Genomic DNA, 20,725 nt, shown 5'->3' with positions numbered 1-20,725 from the left:
GTATGTTAAAAGAGAATGGATATGTGTGGGTGTAGATGAATGGGGGGTGGATGAAAAAGAGACTACAGTGGTACCTCGGGTTACATACGCTTCAGGTTACATACGCTTCAGGTTACAGACTCTGCTAACCCAGAAATAGTACCTCAGGTTAAGAACTTTGCTTCAGGATGAGAACAGAAATTGTGCTCCTGTGGTGCGGTGGCAGTGGGAGGCCCCATTAGCTAAAGTGGTGCTTCAGGTTAAGAACAGTTTCAGGTTAAGAACGGACCTCCGGAACGAATTAAGTACTTAACCCAAGGTACCACTGTATAGGAAAAGTTTCTCAACCCTGCTTTAGCATGGGGTGTGGGAGTTAAGGGGCTTAAACCATTTACCGCCTAGTGTGGACCTGATCTGGATTGGCTCTGCCACAAAAAAGATCCCATTTGTTTCACTGGGATCCCGTTTGGATTGGGTCTGCAGTAGGGGCAAAGGTTTAAGCCTTTCCCCCCAAGCTATTTGTGGGAGACAAATAAACCCTAAACCTAAGGGTGGGGTAGGTTTTGCCCTGAGAACCAACCCATGAATGCCATTCCTTCAGATGCTAAACAAAAGCTCTGGGATATGAATTCCTCTGTCCTTCATTCTGTGGTTGGGTACTGATATAGAAACACTTGCTGTGTTTTATTTTCAATTTTTCCAATCACATTTTCTCATATTTTCAGCTTAGCACACCCAAATCGCCAAGCAGCTAGATGTTTTTTTGGTGGGGAGGAGGAAATTTTGTACAGTGACTTCCATCAGCCCTCAGACAGTGCTGGCTGGGGCTGATCATAGTGGTTTCAAAATGAATTTAATGTTCAGAATTTACAGGCAGAACAGAACTAGTCCATAAATCTGGTGTTCTGATAATGTCCAAATATTTAATTTACTGATTTCATCTCTGCTTAGACAGGCACAAGATTGCACTCAGCAGCTTTAAGATCAGTTTTGTAAAAGATAATACTTTACAGTGATACAGTGGTTAAGTATTTAATTCATTCCGGAGGTCCGTACTTAACCTGAAACGGTTCTTAACCTTAAGCACCACTTTAGCTAATGGGGCCTCCCACTGCTGCTGCGCCGCCGGAGCACGATTTCCGTTCTCATCCTGAAGCAAAGTTCTTAACCTGAAGCACTATTTCTGGGTTAGCAGAGTCTGTAACCTGAAGCGTATGTAACCTGAGGTACCACTGTATAACAAAAGTGTACCGAGTTCTTGTGAAATAGCCAGAGTGGAGATTTCTCCCAAGTTTCAGAGTTCAGTGTGGAATCAAACAGATAGCTCAACTGATAAAGCATGAAACCCCTTAATCTCCGGGTCATGGGTTCGAGCCTCAGGTTGGGTGAAAGATTCCTGTCTTCAAGGGGGTTGGACTAGATGATCCTTGTGGCCCCTTCCAATTCTACGATTCTGTGATTATCAGTCCAGCTCAGGGATCTGTTGTGGAACTGCAGCTCCCATGATCCCATAGAGCAAAACAACACATGGACAGCAACTGGTTCCTCACCCCCTATTCTAGCTGTTCCATGTTTCAATAAAAATGTGCCCTAAAATGCCAAACCTGAAGAGAGAACAAAATTCCCCCTCTTGGCGGACGTGATTATAACACCACCACTGCCTTTCCCCCAGCTAATTTTGATACTTTTGTAGTTTATTCTGTTGGGTTTGACTTGCCCTTTTGGGCAGAGAAAGACAGCTCATCCAATCTAGCAAGGAAATGAATACCGGCTTCTCCATCAGAAAGCCTGCAGTGCCAACAAAGTGACAGCAAATTCATCTGAATGCCGCCCATTATTTCCAAGTTTGCATATACACATTTAAATTAGCATATGCAAATCTGCTGCATTTTCTCCTCTACTCTAAAGGTAAAATTAAAGGGACCCCTGACCATTAGGTCCAGTCGTGACCAACTCTGGGGTTGTGGCGCTCATCTCGCTTTATTGGCCAAGGGAGCCGGTGTTTGTCCGCAGACAGCTTCCTGGTCATGTGGCCAGCATGACTAAGCCACTACCCTAGCAGACAGGGAAAGCCAGTGATGGTGATGTCAGAAGCAAAGCATAGCCAAAGTGTTGACTTGATTTGCATTCCTCCATTGATTGCTGTATTCTTGTTGATAGTGCTTATATACTTCAAGCTATCCAGATTCAATCACTGGATATTCCAAGCACAAGTACAATGGACGCTCGGGTTGCGAATGTGATCTGTGCAGGAGGCACATTCGCAACCCACAGCGCCGCGTCTGTGCACACGCAGGTCATGATTCAGCACTTCTGCGCATGCACAAGCACCGAAACCCGGAAGTAACGCGTTCCAGTACTTCTGGGTTTTGGCGCATCCGTAACCCGAAAACGCACAACCTGAAGTGTCTGTAACCCGAGGTATGACTGTACTATGAAGCAAGCCTCTCCACCTTGAACAGAGTAGAGCGTAATTCTTGAGTAAACATACTAATGCATGGCACAGATCTGAGTATATAAGGGATTGCAAGTTGGAATTTAGGTATGTTTCCAAGCGCTGCTTTGTGCAAATACTTGCATGGTAAAGGTAAAGGTAAAGGACTCCTGACAGTTAAGTCCAGCCATGAATGATTCTTGGGTTGCGGCACTCATCTCGCTTTGAAGGCCGAGGGAGCTGGCGTTTGTCCGCAGACAGCTTCCGGGTCATGTGGCCAGCATGACTAAGCCGCTTCTGGAGAACCAGAGCAGCATACGGAAATGCCGTTTACCTTCCCGCTGGAGCGGTACCTATTTATCTACTTGCACTTTGACGTACTTTTGAACTGCTAGGTTGGCAGGAGCTGGGACCGAGAGCTCACCCCGTCGTGGGGATTCAAACCGCCAACCTTCTGATCGGCAAGCCCTAGGCTCAGTGGTTTAGACCCCAGCGCCACCTGCGTCCCCATAGTACCCATGCTTGCATGGTACCCATAGGTAAATCTAGGGTAAATCTTTTCTTAGGACAGTGTCACCCACTCAGGAGCAAGCAAAGCCTTCACATTTTAGCCATTTACAAGTGTTTCCTCACTTGTGAAGGTGCTGTGTTCCAGGCCGCTGTGAGCATAAGTGAAATCCCATAATATAGGAGGAAGTCTCTAAATACCTATTTCCCCCCTGCCCTCCAGCTCCCTCTCCAATCCAGACCAAAATATCTAGAGCTGAAGCTCTGGGACTGGCTGGAGGATGGAGGATGCTCAGAAAGCGGCTTCCTCTGCTGCTGTTAGGCAGGACGGCTGAGCAATCTTAACAAGGCCCCACTGTGCCTCAGGTCTCTTTGGGGTTTCCTCTTCCCTCACTAGCACCCTTTTCGGGCTCTGGGGAGGGTCTCCATGTGAGCCACAAGGACTCTCCAGCTCTCCTCCTGCCATTTTCTGGTATGATTCTATTTCCTGGCACCACGTGCATGCGTGGTTATGCATGACTACAGTGCAAGTTAAAGCCACTTCCGACATCAGGAGGAGGTGAGGTTGCGGGCTTCACGCCCCCAATCTCGCGCACGAAGTCTGTTTCCAGCCCCTGCGCAATCAGGGGAATCCTTGGGCCGCATCATCCAATCGGCTGGCTCGGGGTGTGTGGCTCGCCTCACTTAAGGCAAGCGCGGCCCCAGGATCTCCCTCTTTTGCCTGCGCAGCTGCTGTTGTGGCATTGGTAGGGGTATTGTTATGCAGATGTGGGGGGAGCGCCATCACCTCCCCCATTTACTGAAGGGTAGTCCGGTAAAGGATTCCGGGGGGCGTTGCCTTGTCTGAAGCCTATGGAGGTCAGGGCCTAAAGCGCGCCCCTGAGCGGTGACCCCGGGGGAGTACCTAGTTGATGTGCATCAGCAGGGCTCCCGCTGCTGGTGTTAACCCTTCCCGGTCTTCAAGCAAACAGGCTGAAGCCGGATAGTCAGATAGGACCAATGCCTAAGCCAATGCTGCTCTTACCTATAAAGTTGTGGCCAATTTTAGCCCATTAACCTAATACAATGTTGTCACGTGTCTTTATTTCCATTGGGCGGGAACTCGCCACGCAAGTGGGGAGATGCTTGTACAGTTTTCTTCCTGTAAGCAAAAAGTAACAACAAAAAACAACAAAAAAAACTATGCCGTATTTTTGATCCCCCATCCCTGCCACTCTTTTGTCCCAGCCAATGTTGGGATAAAAAAAAATGCTCCATATGATTTTTCAAGAGGGGCCAGGGACTGATCCAGAGAAGCAGACGAGAGTGCTCTTCTCCTGGGTCTGTTTGGGACATTTCTTCTTCCCCAAGATACATAGGAGAGAAGAGAGACTTTCTGTTCCTCATCAAACAATGACCGCTCCCCACATTAAATGGGGGCGCCCTTTGCATGGTCGCGCGCAGCCCCCTGGGAGCCTATGCGGCACCATTAGCACAGGCTTGGCTTGGCCTTCACCTTGTGGGATACCGGGAGGTCTCCGCCTACCTCAGCCAGTTGCCCAATCCCGCGTGGGGAGGCGTTGCCAAGGTGATCAGGCCAGGTAGGGGGAGGGACTACCTGTCCACACAATAGGGGGATAATCTTACCTGGGAATCATCAATTGGCTCCAGAGCTTCTCCTGCCCTGTCCACCCTTAGTTAAGACTTCTTTTGCAGGTTCACCTTTTCTTCACAGGTATGTGGGCGCTGCTACGTCAAGGTCGCTGTTGAAGGGCTGGAAAGGAATTTCCCTGCATTGGCAGGTTTTGCCTTTCCCATAGCAAAGCGTCACAACTTTGGCGGTATCAGGCCTTGGGCGGAATCCTTTAGTCTATCTTCCCAAAATAGGGGTGGGCGTGTAGCGGTGACCCACACACCCCTCCTCTTTGTGGCAGCGATCACAGGGTTCCTTGTTAAAGGGGTTGTTTTGAGGGGAGGCATTGGCCGTACGCCTAGAGGTTGTCATTGTTCTCCCCTGCGACGGTGGCGTAACGGGGCGCGGGCTCTCTGCTTGAACATATGTTCTCCAGAGCCAGCCCTTCCCCCCCCACACACACTGGATAACCCTGATGTTCCCCAGATCCCTGGAGGGACTGGGAAGGATAACGCCCAATGCCTGAGCCAAGGTCTACCCACATCTGAAACATAATAAAATTGTGGCCAATTTTAATCCCATAGCACGTTGTCTTGAGTCGTTATTCCACACGTGGCCGCCCAGGGTTTGGGGGACTCCACCTGTCCACGCAATTGTGTTACCTTGCCCCACCTAGCCTTTCTCAGACTATGACTTTGAGAACAACAGCAGCAGCTGGGAAGAGAGGAGTTCAGGGATATTTATTAAATAGTTTTATAAGTTCTTCTTTTGTTTCTTCTTTTGTGCTTCTTTTGTTTCTCAATTTGATCCTTTTACATGGTATTGTATGTTTCATGGTATTTTATGCATTGTGATTTGCTGTTACTTTTATTGATGATGGATTTGTAATTCTTTATTGTGGCCAAACTGTTTAATTATTATTTGCTGATGCTTAATTTTACTGCTTACTATTGATTCTGACGGATTGTTGAATGTTGCTTTGTCTGATATAAGTTGTTTATTTTAAAGTTATTGTGACTTTTATATTGGATCAGATTGCTACTATTAATATTTGATGTTTTATTATGTTTTTATGTCTTGGAAGCCACCCAGAGTAGCTTGGGTAACCCAGCCAGATGGGCGGGGTATAAATGAATTATTATTATTATTATTATTATTATTATTATTATTATTATTATTGGAATTCTGCTTGGGGTCAGGAACAGCTAGCATTATGGGGCAGTATTGCGCAGTGGCCCTCTTGAGAGGAAAACCACTGTTTGGCACACAATCAGAGCAATAAACTAATAGTGATTACTTACATACACACTCATCCACTTTTCTCTTGTCTATTCATTTGCAGAGCGAAAGAATCTAAAGAACACGCCGAAATATGTCTATTGAAAACGTTTCATAAAAATATTTTCAGTTTATACGTCAAGATGGGCCACAGTGAGGAGAATATGAACATGAGGAGGCCAAAATGGGGACCTCCACAGCACCTGCTAACATAGCAGGTGAGAAGGACTTAAGTTGTCAATACAAAATTGCATGAAGTTGTTGTTGTTGTTAATATTTGTCTGACTAGAATCACAGAGCTCGAAGCACCCTCAGTTTAAAATGTCCTCGCCAGCTAGGGCTGAACTAAATGGAGGTATTTGCATTTGACAGATTTGAGAGGGAATGGATGGTTCTTCAGGAAGCATTCTTCCCAGAGTTGAGAGGCTTATCATTTGCTGTGGTAGTAACTGTCAGCTGTAATTCTCCCCCCACAGCCTGTAAAATGTCCCAGGTGCATAAAGTCTGGGCATTATGAGAACCAGGGGAATTTCCCTCTGAATGATCCCCAACAAAAAAGCGAAATTCCCAGGTGCCAAAAAAGATTATTTATGTATACTACAACTGCGCCCCGTGTTTTGTTAGCCCCAAAATGGAAAACGAGCAAGAACCAACCAAAGAAGAATGGCAACTGAAACTGAATATGCGCAGCTTGCAGATTTAACATATAGAATAAGAGAACAAGAAGGATAAACGTTTAAAGACTGGAAAATGTTTACTGAATATATGGTGAAAATTGTGTTCATTTAAAAACGCTGGTAGCATTAAGATAAATTCAACAGTGTAAATGAGTTTTGATGGATGTAATAATGAATCACTGAATGGTTTAGTTCATGTAAAATATGCAGAGATGTATGGTATGCAAAATGAACCATGGAAAGAGAAGAAGGGAAGTCATTGATTTGAGGTTGTTTAAATGAATATTTTGAAATGTAAATTAGAAATTAGAATATATGAGAAACAGGGGAGATAGCTACCAATGTAGGTGGGCACTTCAGGCATCCCCAACAGCAATCACTAATTGCAGCCAGCTAGAAGTTGTGTTGGGGACGTGGGTGGCGCTGTGGGTTAAACCACAGAGCCTAGGACTTGCCGATCAGAAGGTCGGCGGTTCAAATCCCCGCGACGGGGTGAGCTCCCATTGTTCGGTCCCTGCTCCTGCCAACCTAGCAGTTCGAAAGCATGTCAAAGTGCAAGTAGATAAATAGGTACCACTCCGGCGGGAAGGTAAACGGTGTTTCCGTGCGCTGCTCTGGTTCACCAGGAGAGGCTTAATCATGCTGGCCACATGACCCAGAAGCTGGACGCCGGCTCCCTTGGCCAATAAAGCGAGATGAGCGCCACAACCCCAGAGTCGGCCACGACGGGGCCTAATGGTCAGGGGTCCCTTTACCTTTACTAGAAGTTGTGTTGAGCAGCCATGGAAAGGCCAGCAGCCTTGCACAATGGATGGCACATTTAGATTTAGAGACCAGCAAGGGTCTGTAACTTAGAGCCTGAACCTCATTTGCACAGCAATGGACAAGCAAAGCTATGGGAGCGTGAGTGGGAAGCAAAGTCTGCAGTGTTAGTTCTGATCTTTCTTATTCCTTTTCATAATACCGGGCTAAAACAAATCCAATTTGGAACAAAAGATTACCTAGGACACTTTTCACAGCCAGGAGCTAAGCAATGCATACCAGGGCTTTGGATTTGGCGACTGCTCTGTATTGGGTCGGTTCTCCCTTTCCCCCCTGCTCTGCTCAACCACTAAAATTGCAAGAAGATGAAACGTGAATACGAACGTTTTTGCATGGCTCTAAAACAGGCTCCCTCAACCTTGGCCCTCCAGAAGTTTTGACACTACAATTCCCATCATCCCTGACCACTGGTCCTGCTAGCTAGGGATCATGGGAGTTACGTGGCGAGGTCCTGCCTCCCACCAGTGGAAATAAATACACAGGACACAGTAATTTAGGTTAATGGCTAAAATTAGACCACAACTTTATTGGTTACAGGTGATGAGCGGTATTGGCTTAGGCATTGGTCCTAACAGACTATCCGGCTTCAGCCTGTCTGCTTGAAGACCAGGAAGGGTTAACACCAGCAGGGGGAGTCCTGCTGATGCACATCAAGAAGGCACTCCCCCGGGGTCACCGCTCGGGGGCGTGCCTTGGGCCCTGGCCTCCCTAGGCTTCGGACGGGGCAACGCCCCCCGGAATCCTTTACCGGACTACCCTTCAATATTTTGGGGAGGTGATGGCGCTCCTCCCCCCCATACATCTACATAACAATACCCATACCAATGCCTAACCGTCAAAGCCGAGAAAGTTGTGACGATTTGCTACAAGGTAGGCGCAAAACCAAATGGCTGGTGCCAATTTGCCAAGTGGAAAAAATTCCTACCAGGCCCCTTAACAGCGACCAACCGAGGTCCATAGCAACCTTGAAGGGCGGGTGGGTGGGAAACAAAGAGGGAGATTCTCGGCCGCACTTGCCTTAAATGAGGCAAGCCACACCCCCTGGGCCAGCCGATTGGCTGGCCCAGGGATGACGCAGCCGGGGATTCCCCAGATCGTGCGAGGCTAGGAGCCAGCCTCCCCGCGTGTGTTGGGGGTGTGATGCCCGCAACACCACCTCCTCCCAAGGTCAGAAGTGGCTTTGTAGGTCAAAAAACATCTGGAGGGCGGAGGTTGAGGATGCCTGCTCTATAAAGAACGCAGCTTAGACTCCAGCAAAGCAGTTCCAGTTCCAGCACCTCTCAGCTGAGTTCTGGCAACTCTCCAGTGGGCACCATTACCATTCTGAGAGAATGAGGGAGATGTTCGTGGTGAACATCTTTTTCTAGAAAAATAGGATGGGCTATAGAGATGGTGTTTCGTAACCAGGGCGTCATTTCTGGGGAAAAAAGCACTTTCCTTTGTTATCCAACAGAGTACCTGTGAGAAAGGCAGCGCCTGAAAAAGGTCTTCAGCGGAAGATAGTAAAGCACTGGCAGAAGAAGAACTTCTTCAGGCATTCAGGACCTAAGTGTTAAGGGCTTTCAAGGTATGTACAAGCACTTTGAAGTGATCTAGTAGCCAATATTAAAACAAAAACTGACGTACTTTTCTGTCTATAAGACGCCCCCCATGTATAAGGCGCCCCCTATTTTGGGGGGCTAAAATTAAAGAAAATTGGGGGGAGATGGCCCAGAGTTGTCACCCAACTGGCAAACACTAACCATCGCAAGCAACGCACACCAAATTGCCGAGGTGGCAGCCAATCCAAAGCAGCCCTTGCCACATCCGCAAATAACCCACACAATTGACAAAGCAGCAGCCAATAAAAAGCAGCCCTTGCAGCAGACACCATTCACCCACCCAATCGCTAGATCCTGCTCGCGGCTGCGACCAATCACCCATCCCCCCCTGCACTGTAAGAGTTTGGATTTGATATCCCGCTTTATCACTACCCAAAGGAGTCTCAAAGCGGCTAACATTCTCCTTTCCCTTCCTCCCTCACAACAAACACTCTGTGAGGTGAGTGGGGCTGAGAGGCTTCAGAGAAGTGTGACTAGCCCAAGGTCACCCAGCAGCTGCATGTGGAGGAACGGGGAATCGAACCCGGTTCACCAGATTACGAGTCCACCGCTCTTAACCACTACACCACACTGGCTCTCCTACCGCTACTGCACTGGCTCTCCAGTGCTACTGCACTGCCCATGTATAAGACGACACCCCCCATTTTAAACTTTATTTTAGAGTAAAAAAAAACTCATCTAATACACGGAAAAGTACAGTAAGCCATTAAAAAAAAATGTGTGTGTGTGATAGGCATATTCTTGGCTGTACCAGTAAAATTCTGGTGGCCATATTCAACCAGGGGTCAGCAAACTTTTTCAACAGGGGGCTGGTCCACTGTCCCTCAGACCTTGTGGGGGGCTGGACTATATTGGTGGGGGGATGAACGGATTCCTATGCCCCACTAATAACCCAGAGATGCATTTTAAATAAAAGGACACATTCTACTCATGTAAAAACACGCTGATTCCCGGACCGGAGAAGCTATGTTGTGGGTGATACTAAAAACATGCTGCTACTCCAAGTAATCATGGTAAACCCCCATATGTGAGAAACATGTGAACAGGCTAATATGTAAGAATTTGCCACACAACCTGATTCTGGAAGGACATAATCAGATTAACCTGAGACTCAATGATGGAACTAAACAGGGAAAAAGTTCACGTGTCGACTACGGTACACTACAATAACTGATTTTATATGTTCAATTTGCAGAGCCCTATTTGTGCTTCCACACTATAAATGAATGTAAAGCTGTGCATTCTTGAGGAGGAAGGTCGCCGAAAGATGTCGAAGGCTGAGATATGGTAGCTGAAAGAATTGCCTACCCGTTCTGTACGTGAGATTGCTATTTTGACTGTTCTGTTCATGACTCATATGGACAATGCAAGTGAATAAGAAGCACGCCGATGGGCAAAGCGACTCCTCCAGCATTGGGAGCTTCCTGGATGACACAGACAGAGAAGTCTGCAGCCTCACCGACCGAGCCTTCAAAAGTCTGTGTGTGGCTGAGCTCGAATCATCTTACACAGAGGCCGATCCAGTTGTTTCACCCAACATCTCCCACCAGTTCTCGAGCAAATTTCCCCAAGGCCCGCGGAACCATGCCATCAAGAAAAATACTCTCCCTAACAAGGGACTGCCAAAAACTGAGGATCATTCAACATTCCAGCAGTTTCCAAATGACACCCAAGAAGGTCAAAACGCCGCTATAAACATCACCCCAAGCATTAGGATGAAGCTGGGTTTGCCAGTGCCTAGTCTGCGCAATTATAAACATACCTCAAAAGTTTCCTCCTTGATAAAGACCTTTGATAAAGCTGAGAACCAGGAGGCTTCAGCGACAGCCAAGCAACCGGTTAGAAACAGTTTGACAAAACTCCCCTTAATTTGCGGAGGCAACATGGCTTTCTGGGGTGGCAAAACCATTTTAAACATCCAGAAGGAACTCTCTGAGTTTTCTGAGCCGTTCCAGGACGTGGCAAACGCAAGCGGGAGGCCCGAACTGCACGAACTTCACAGAAGGCAGAACAAAATGGATTTGGCCTGTCACGGTCCACGTGGTTTTTATCGTCAGGCCGATGCTTCAAATATTCGAATGTCCAGTGTCTCCGCCGTCTCGAGAAAGGCGGCAAAAAACCGAACTGGGAAAGCCAAAGAGCCAGCTAGAAAGGGCAGCTTTCTACACAGCGAGAACAGTGCTTTTGAATCGTGGAATCTGCATCATAAAAAACTTGAGACAGGAGAGCCTACTGAAATTATCCTCAAAGAAGGAAACCTGACATACTTTGAAGAAACACCTTTCTTTAGAGAGGCCTGTATTCATGAATGTAAACCATCTCCCCCGAAGGTCACAGCTCCCGTAATTTCAGAACAGGATTTCCCAGGTGCCTTTCCACAAAAACCACTCTCTCAAGCCTCTCTCTCTCCATTACCTCTAGCCCAGGTGCCTTTTCCTCCTCAGGCTAATGCTAAAGACATTGTTTCACAGGTGTTGCCACCCCAAGCTTCTGATCTGCCGCACAGGATTCCTACATCACCATCCCTTACATCTGAAACCTCTTTCCCACCATCTCCGCAGGTTTCCGTGTCACTGAAGCCTTCCACTCCCCCGCAATCTCTGCCTCAGGCCTCTGCTCCACCAGAAGCGATAGCGCCTCAAGTTACTGTGTTGTCAGAGAAGACTAGCAATTCAGAATTTAAGTCTGAGCTGAAAAATGTTTGTCCACCTTGGAGGAAACAAAAGAAAGAGCTTGGAGGAATGGAGCTGACGCAGGAGATCGCACCAGAAGTGCTAAGAACAAAGGACTCCTCGTACAGAAAGCCACCTGACGTCACTCCCATGGCCGAAACATCTGCAGATGAGTCCCACATAGCTCCATCTGACCCCTCTAGTCCTTCTTTCAACATCTCAAAACTTTTAACTCCCGTCCTACCACGTAAACAAGAGAGAGAGCCCTCAGAAGGCCAGTCATTTCTGGAAGCTCCTCCCATTTCTGAAACTGGAACTGCCAAAGAAACAGAGGAGAGAATATTCTATTCTTCTCAGAACAATTATAAGTCGAAAGCACCGAGTTTGCTGTTCAACCTGAAGGATATCCGAAAACGTGTGAAAAGCACTTACAGTCCCTCCCCTCTCCTAAGAATCCTCGACGACAAAAAGATTAAGGAGCAAGACGGCATAAAAGCAAGCGTCACGGCCGCCAATACGCTAGAAGGAAGCAATAAAAAAATGGTTGAGGCTGACAAAACAGGTCATAAGCCTCCTGAACAAATGGACAGCACCAACGCCACCAATTCCCTTGGGCATTTCATTGACAGCTACCTGACTCCAGAGGACAGTGAGATGTCATCTCTGACTGACTTCCACCCAAATGAGCACCGTGTAAGACAATATTCTCCACCCAACTCTCACCTTGCAGATGTGCCAACTGACCCAGAAGCACATGTTCAAAGTTTCCAACTGCAGGATCTTAAAAGTAAACAAGTTGCTCCAAGTCACAGTGCTGATGCAGAACCCCAGGTATCCCCATATTTATTTTTCACACCTGAGGAGAACATAAATGATAGTGGAAACCAAGCCTGCCCACCGACTGGAAATGAACACCGAGGCAAAAGGAGCACCAGCTCTTCTGAACAATCTTTTGTCTCCATTATAGACCAGCCATTTCACGACGACTCTTTTTCTCTAATGCAGCTCTTTCAGAAAGCATGCCATCAAGAAAGCCAGAGGAATAAGAATGAGTGGAGCACAGAAGAAAAGCTATGTAGCAAAGACGAGGAGGAGGAGAAGTCAAGGGGGGAGAAGCAATTGCATGACTACAATCTGAGCATCCGTGGCTGTCACACGGATGAGAAGCATGAGGAGCAGGAAGAGCAGGGTAAAAATGAGAAGGCAGCGCAAGAAATAGACGCGAAGGAGAAGAGAGAAGACAAATGGAAAAGCATGGATTCGGCATCAGAAGCCAAGCTGGAAGAGTCGCTAACACCAACTTCACCAAGTTCACTGAAGCCCAATATGTTCATGATTAAAGACAACACGTTTAAGTCGTCGCCGGTGATAAAAGCAGTCAAGCTGCCTCTGCTCAGGTCTTTGTCCTGTGAAGAAGCCATCACTGGCAGTCATGTGGAGGCTGAAAGACAGACTTTTGGGCCCATCCGTTCTACTCCAAATATTCAAGAGGTGGACTTGTTTCCGTCAAGAAACAGAAGCCAGCAGGACGTGAGGGATGCTGCAACAGGCAGAGATGCTGATGAGTTAAGATCCATCCCAGGCAGCGTGGTAGGAAAAAGCCCCTTAACAACAGGATACACTCTTAGAGAAGGACCAGAGGGAGTCTATATGCAGGAATTGGTGGGAGAAGATGAAGGAGCTAATATTACACCAGGGTTATCACAGAAAGGTTTGAAAAGTGGCGAGAAACAGTTGGCCAGAGACAAAGAAAAGGCTAGGGCTGGGAAACTGAGGCGTAATTCTTCCAGCCAACCGATTCTTAGTTTTGATGGTGACCCAGCACAAAACAGGCAAAAGTGCCCTGTGAGAGAAAAGGTGAACTATTTTAAGAACAATCTCTTATCTAAACGCAGAGGTGGTTCTTGTGTGAAAAAGATAATAAGTCAAGAGGTGAGATCTCCCACGATATCGGAGCCCTATTCTCATGCTTCCAGTGAAGTTTTCCGGGATACATCAGCATCATCGGGTACCCTAACCATTTCCACCATACCAAGTCCAAGGTCACACAGCGCGATGCAATCTACCTTCACAAGTCCTTTTTCAGATACGTCTGCAGTCTCCAATGTACCACAGGCTGAAAGAATAACAAATCCCTCTTCATTGCAAGGAGGAACAGAGAGCGGAAAGAGGTCTTCTACCTTGGAGCCATTTGATCTGATGCAGACAAGTCAACTCTCGGGAGATGCTGGCAGCTCTCCTGTTGCAAATGAGAGACTTCAGATGGTGAAGACAGCAGCCAAACCCCCGGCTGTACCACCCAAATCAGAAAAGGCGTTACGGCGGGCAAAGAAACTGGCAAGCAAGAGGAAGAAAACAGAGGCACAGCAGAAAAGGCTACAGGACGAAGCTCCATCCCACGGCGGCGATATTGGAACTATGCAACCGGTCCAATCCTCACTCTCGCCAATATGCCTTAATTCTTCCTTGACACCATCAGAATCTCACCTGGTGAGGCTACAACCTGCCCCATCATTAAGTCCCACGCCCTCTTTACCTGCCACAACCCAGCGTAAGCTGCTTCAGGATCCGGATTCAGGAGAGTATTTCATTGTAGATTTACCTGTTCAGTTTAAGACCTTTTATGATCCAGAGAGCGGAAGGTACATCCAGCTCTCGATCCCTCCTTCAAAAAGGAACTTGTCTCAAACGCCCTCTTCAGAGAGTGTCCCTTCTTCTTACGTCTTGTACCCCAGCACTCTCCCAGCCAGAGTTTCCTCTGTTCCGGTGCAGGCATCGCCATCTCAGTTTTCTGAATCGGCTTCCCTTATGCAAAGAGCCCTCTTGGAATCGGCTACAGACTGGTCACACGGTGGCCAGTACCCAGAACCTCTCGGGAGTCAACCTTATATTGAGCCTGCCATGTGTGATGACAGTCGCGAAGTGGATGGGTCACAGTATAACTTTGAGAAGGACGTGAGTCTCCCTGATGATGCTGACATTATTTCAATGGGTGCGCTTGAAGATTTTGCTGTGGAAGGTGTGTCGTGAGAGCGCAAGGTGCTCGCTATTATTTTAGAAACACAGACCTAACGCACCTGCAAACACACACACACACCCTAAATAATATCAGTACAAATTTCAAAGGCAATTGTGTTAGAAGGAAAACTGAGCTGTGGTCTCTTGATATAAATTTGCTGATGAAATGAACGCCAAATTGACATAAAGGAAAAGCATGACATAGTGGTGGCTGCCGCTTCTTTCCCACTGCTTGAGTGACTAGAATGATGGAGAATAATGGACAGATTCCCCTTTAGAAAACAAACAAACAAGCAGAAGGCAGCGATTTCAGCTTGGCACAGCATTTAGAGACAAAAGATATGTGGTGGTGAGAATCAAATGTATGAATGAGAACTCACTTTTTTGTACACGCCCAAAAAACCAAATTCATTAACAACCATGTATGGTACATTGGATGTACCACATTGGATATATGCAGCAGCCGAAATATTTTTGCAGAGTGTACAGCCACAGTGAGCACATGCTCAGAAATACCACTTTTGGATAGAACCTCAGGTTTAGAAACTGAGTGAGTGGTTCAATAAGATCTGGTTGCTACCTTTTTCATTGGCACATGCTAACTTTTCCTCCCCCCCCAACCCAACCTTGCCATTTTTTCACTGCTTGTACAGTTTGGGCAACCACATGACTGTGCCTATAAAAGACAAGTCAGAGACAACTGTCCCGATGAAGGTGGAAATTGAGAGCAATTTCTTAGAAATGTTAAGTCTCCTATCATGATGGTCTCCAAGCTACAAGGATTCAGAGCCTCCTCTGTTGTGGCAAAGTGGATTCGAGGGATGTGCATTCTTATGAAGAAGACATGTCAGAGTTTCCACTTGAGGACAACTGAATGCAGTTCTTCAGAAACACTCTTCCCACGCCGTTCTGGCCTAAAGAGACTAGTAGGGTACAAATCCAAACTCAGAATGACCCCTCTTTGTGGGACAGGAACTGCTTTCGAAAGGAGCTACAGAAAAGGATGTTGTCACAATGTCCTACGTATCTCTTTGGCATCTGCAATCCCATATATGAGAACTTTCAGACAGAGGACAGTACCTGGGGAAGATTTCAAAACCAGCATTTCATTTGTCATAATAGAAAGGATTAACTGATAGTAGTCACCTCAGCGTAAGAAATAAAGGAAAGATCCTTGTCAGCCCATGCCTTCATTTTTAAATAAAGCTAGTTTCTATCCCTTATGGTGGTGGTGGTGCAGAACCTCAGACCTTGGCTTTGTTTGTGTCATGTGCCTGGCTGCAAATCCCTGCATGAACTTGGAAGTACGATTTGGAATAAAAATATTGCAATTGTTCGTATCTACACATAAATGGTGGGGGTAAGGTGTGCTGCCCAGTTTTTACATACCCTCCAATGTCTCTCAGATTAAAATACGGATGTCTTATTCCTTAATAATAATAATAAAATTATTATTTATACCCCGCCCATCTGACTGGGTTGCCCTAGCCACTCTGGGCAGCTTCCAACATATATAAAAACACAATAAAACATTAAACATAAAATCTTCCCTATACAGGGCTGCCTTCAGATGTCTTCTAAAGGCTGTATAGTTATTTATCTCCTTGGCTCAGGGATCACATAGCTCCATACCCTCCAACATTTCTCCAATGAAAATAGGGACAAGGGTGGCGCTGTGGTCTAAACCACTGAGCCTTGGGCTCGCTGATCAGAAGGTCGCAGTTCAAATCGCCACGACGGGGTGAGCTCCCATTGTTCAGTCCCAGCTCCTGCCAACCTAGCAGTTCAAAAGCACGTCAGAAGGTGCAAGTAGATTAATAGGTACCGCTCTGGCGGGAAGGTAAATGGTGTTTCTGTGCGCTGCTCTGGTGTCGGTGTTCCACTGCACCAGAAGCGGCTTAGTCATGCTGGCCACATGACCTCGGAAAAACTCTGCGGAGTGGACAAACACCGGCTCCCTCGGCCTGTAAAGCAAGATGAGCGCTGCAACCCCAGAGTCGTTTGCGACTTGACTTAACTGTCAGGGGTCCCTTTACCTTTAAGGAAAAGCAGGACATTCTGGGATCAAATCAGAAACCGGGACAGCTTCTGTAAATCCAGGGCAGTCCCTGGAAAATCAGGACCCTTGGAGGGTCTACTTTTATATTTCAGTGCGCTTCTCTGACCTTGGGCATTGTGGCTTCCAGTCAGAGGGGTGGCTAAGAGGAGCGGCCAAATTGGCTATTATAGTTGATCCAATAAAAACAGGACCCTGAGTGGAGCAGTTGCAAAGGAGAACTAATGCTCTCGATCAACAGGCCCCATTGCTGTGTGCCAGAATTTCAGATAGTGCCTCTTCAACAGCAGCAGTAATAATACTGAATTATTGCAAATCAAAGGGACGCGGGTGGCGCTGTGGGTAAAAGCCTCAGTGCCTAGGACTTGCCGATCGAAAGGTCGGCGGTTCGAATCCCCGCGGCGGGGTGCGCTCCCGTCGTTCGGTCCCAGCGCCTGCCAACCTAGCAGTTCGAAAGCACCTTCCGGTGCAAGTAGATAAATAGGGACCGCTTACCAGCGGGAAGGTAAACGGCGTTTCCGTGTGCTGCGCTGGCTTGCCAGATGCAGCTTGTCACGCTGGCCACGTGACCCGGAAGTGTCTGCGGACAGCGCTGGCTCCCGGCCTATAGAGTGAGATGAGCGCACAACCCTAGAGTCTGTCAAGACTGGCCCATACGGGCAGGGGTACCTTTACCTTTACCTTTATTGCAAATCAATTTGCCTGATGTTCCCCGTCCAGCTCTTGGATTACAGAGGCCCAGAAATCTCCCCAGCAGAACAAAATAATGCAGAGGGAAAGAAAGGAGAAGAAAGTATTCACTGTGAATACAGTGACAGGACCTTGACAATTTCCCCAGTTTCTCAAGAATGAACACAAGGATGCTTGTGGATGCGAGAGATCCATGATGACGATCTCCCATAGCTATTTAAAAACTTGAATCACAGCTGCAGGACTGGGGCAGGGTGGGAGAATTGGACTGGGACCGTGGCACTTAAGGGAAGGGAATTTAATCCTTTCCTCACTGTTTTCCCAGTCAAAATCCCCTCTGTGCTGTTGTTTGGGGATGGCAGGTGGACACACAGGTAACCAACTGGACCAGTTTGGCCTCACAATGAATTTTAAAGCAAAAGAAGAGCAAGGGGAAAATTTTTTGGAAACAAATTTCCCCAGCTTGTGAATGGGCTTTTGGGGCGTATGGAGGAGGAACATCACATGGCCGGCTTCTCTCTGAATCTCAGCAGAAACCGAGTTGATTAGCAAAAAGAGTATGATTAGAAAGGGGATACTATAATAATAAGGGATGCAGGTGGCCCTGTGGGTTAAGCCACAGAGCCTAGAGCTTGCTGATCAGAAGGTCGTGGTTCGAATCCCCGTGACGGGGTGAGCTCCCGTTCCTTGGTCCCAGCTCCTGCCAACCTAGCAGTTTGAAAGCACGTCAAAGTGCAAGTAGATAAATAGGTACCGCTCTGGCAGGAAGGTAAACGGCGTTTCCGTGCGCTGCTCTGGTTCGCCAGAAGCGGCTTAGTCATGCTGGCCACATGACCCAGAAGCTGTACGCCGGCTCCCTCGGCCAATGAAGCGAGATGAGCGCTGCAACCCCAGAGTCGGTCACGACTGGACCTAACGGTCAGGGGTCCCTTTACCTTTACCTTACTATAATAATAATTATTAATATTTATACTCCGCCCATCTGGCTGGGTTTCCCCAGCCCAACAGAATATTAAAAACACAATAAAACATCAAACATTAAATAACTTCCCCAAACACGGCTGCCTTCAGATGTCTTCTAAAAGTCAGATAGTTGTTTATTTCCTTGACATCTGATGGGAGGGCATTCCACAGGGCAGGCACCACCACCGAGAAGGCCCTCTGCCTGGTTCCCTGTAACCTCACTTCTCGCAATGAGGGAACCACCAGAAGGCCCTCGGAGCTGGACCTCAGTGTCCGGGCAGAACAATGGGGGTGGAGTCGCTCCTTCAGGTATACAGGACCGAGGCCGTTTAGGGCTTTAAAGGTAAGCACCAATACTTTCAATTGTGCTCAGAAATGTACTGGGAGGCAATGTAGGTCTTTCAGGACCGGTGTTATATTAAAAACCTAGCAGAAAACAGCATGCTTGTGTTGCTGTGAAATTCAGGAAAGTTGGCTGGCAGGAGGCAGTCATTTTTTCCTCATGAATGGAAAGTGCTTTTGAAGTCCATACACAAAGCTTTTGGTTCCTCCTTCAGTGTTCTCTGTTCTTATTTGCCTTCTCCACACCCCCTTCCAGGTCCAAGCAAAATCTCCCCTGCTCCTGTTTAAAGCTTGAACATAAGTCATGTTGTGCAGTGACTTTGCTAAACAACCTCCAAATTTCCTCCTTTGATCTCTGCTTTTGCATCTCCCCAGTCTTCCTCACAACCACCCACACGTACAATTATCTTTCCCTTTTGGTTGTTATCTTTTAAAAACTTATTCCGGGATGGGTGTGGGTGGGTGTTTTAAAAAGTTTTAAAAACTTGTGGTACCGTCGGAATTTTCCTGAGTTTGCTGGTATCACTGGTTGCTTGGATATGACCTTTGCTTTTTGCTTACACTTACCCCACGAAACTGAAATTAGTATATGAAGTGGAGCCATACAGTAAAAAAAAAAAACCCAAAACGTGCAGTGTCAAGTCGAGATTTTGGAGGAATACAGTGGTACCGCAGGTTAAGTACTTAATTCATTTTGGAGGTCCGTTCTTAACCTGAAACTGTTCTTAACCTGAAGCTCCACTTTAGCTAATGGGGCCTCCCGCTGCCGTCGCGCCGCTGGAGCATGATTTCTGTTCTCATCCTGAAGCAAAGTTCTTAACCTGAAGCACTATTTCTGGGTTAGCTGAGTCTGTAACTTGAAGCGTATGTAACCTGAAGCGTATGTATCCTGAGGTGTACTTATTTGCATTTAACAGTAAACCCACCTAATTCATACATTCCCAAATAGGCGAACCATCCTTTGAGATTTGCACTTCTCTGAACTTTGCAATCTAATTGCCGAGGTAAAGTTTTTTCACAGGAACACGTATGTTGGTGAAAATAACATATGGAAATGAACCCTTTGGGAAGAACTGTTTTACAAAAAAATCTGTACATCTGGCAAAATTGCAAACAAATGTGTTTGTTAGGAGATCTTTGCACTAAAATGCTGGTGGATTTTACACGGAGGCATTTCAAAAAGAATTTTGCAAATGGGAAAGTAGAGAGCTGACTTTAAGATTAGAAAAAAAACACACCAAAATGTAAAGGTGACTAGCACAAAAAGAACTGGAGCTACCTGTCTGAAAATTGGCAGGCTCCATCAATTCAGTAGAGGCTACGTTGCCACCAAATTCCATCTACCTATGTGGGAGAGGGGTACGCAGGTGGCCCTGTGGGTTAAACCACAGAGCCTAGGACTTGCCAATCGGAAGGTCGGCGGTTCGAATCCCCATGACGGGGTGAGCTCCCGTTGCTCGGTCCCTGCTCTTGCCAACCTAGCAGTTCAAAAGCACGTCAAAGTGCAAGTAGATAAATAGGTACCACTCAGGCGGGAAGGTAAACGGCGTTTATGTGCGCTGCTCTGGTTCACCAGAAGCAAGTTAGTCATGCTGGCCACATGACCCGGAAGCTGTACGCCGGCTCCCTCGGCCAATAAAGCGAGATGAGCGCCGCAACCCCAGAGTCGGCCATGACTGGACCTAATGGTCAGGGCTACCTTTATCTTTATGTGGGAGAGGGGAACCCCAAGTTTCCCAATCCAAGTCCATAGGATTTGTTTCTTTCCAGGTTGTGATCTGGATCTGGAGGCTGGATCTGGATCTGGACCATCCTGGGTCAAGAGTGATCTGAACTGGGCTCCCAATTGGACTGGGGAGGCGCACAGTCCTATCATATTGGCGACTGGGAATCCTGCTGCTTTAACACGCCACACCTTATACAGCTGAGCTCTTAAAATCAGTGCCTGCAAAGAGCTCAGGCTCCACCGAGCCAAAGGGAGAACTAATGCATGTGTTACAGCTGCACTTAAGTCTCTCGGGGGAAGCGGAGTGCTGAAATTTAATAAAGGGCAATTCTGAGGCAGAAGGACTGC

At 47.2% G+C, this 20,725-nt stretch overlaps 2 protein-coding genes across 3 annotated transcripts in view; one reads left to right on the top strand and one right to left on the bottom strand.

Annotated features, from left to right (window-relative positions):
- C5H10orf71 (chromosome 5 C10orf71 homolog) overlaps window positions 1–14,932 on the top strand; it is a 33,300-nt gene extending 18,368 nt beyond the window's left edge. The window contains exons 2-4 of one of the 2 annotated variants that reach the window (XM_053387886.1): window positions 5,875–6,028; window positions 8,763–8,876; window positions 10,106–14,932. In XM_053387886.1, coding sequence (XP_053243861.1) covers window positions 10,275–14,612 — 4,338 coding nt within the window. In that variant the 5' untranslated portion in view covers window positions 5,875–6,028; window positions 8,763–8,876; window positions 10,106–10,274 and the 3' untranslated portion in view covers window positions 14,613–14,932. The remainder of the gene's footprint in view (window positions 1–5,874; window positions 6,029–8,762; window positions 8,877–10,105) is intronic. The other variant, XM_053387888.1, reaches the window with a different exon arrangement.
- ERCC6 (ERCC excision repair 6, chromatin remodeling factor) overlaps window positions 9,448–20,725 on the bottom strand; it is a 134,051-nt gene continuing 122,773 nt past the window's right edge. The window contains exon 22 of the transcript XR_008330392.1: window positions 9,448–9,489. The gene's annotated coding sequence lies outside the window, so the exon portion shown is untranslated. The remainder of the gene's footprint in view (window positions 9,490–20,725) is intronic.

This window comes from Podarcis raffonei, chromosome 5, assembly GCF_027172205.1.
Source record: "Podarcis raffonei isolate rPodRaf1 chromosome 5, rPodRaf1.pri, whole genome shotgun sequence".
Lineage (NCBI taxonomy): Eukaryota > Metazoa > Chordata > Lepidosauria > Squamata > Lacertidae > Podarcis > Podarcis raffonei.
Note: the sequence above shows the minus strand (reverse complement) of the source record. Positions and strands in the feature narration are given on the sequence as shown.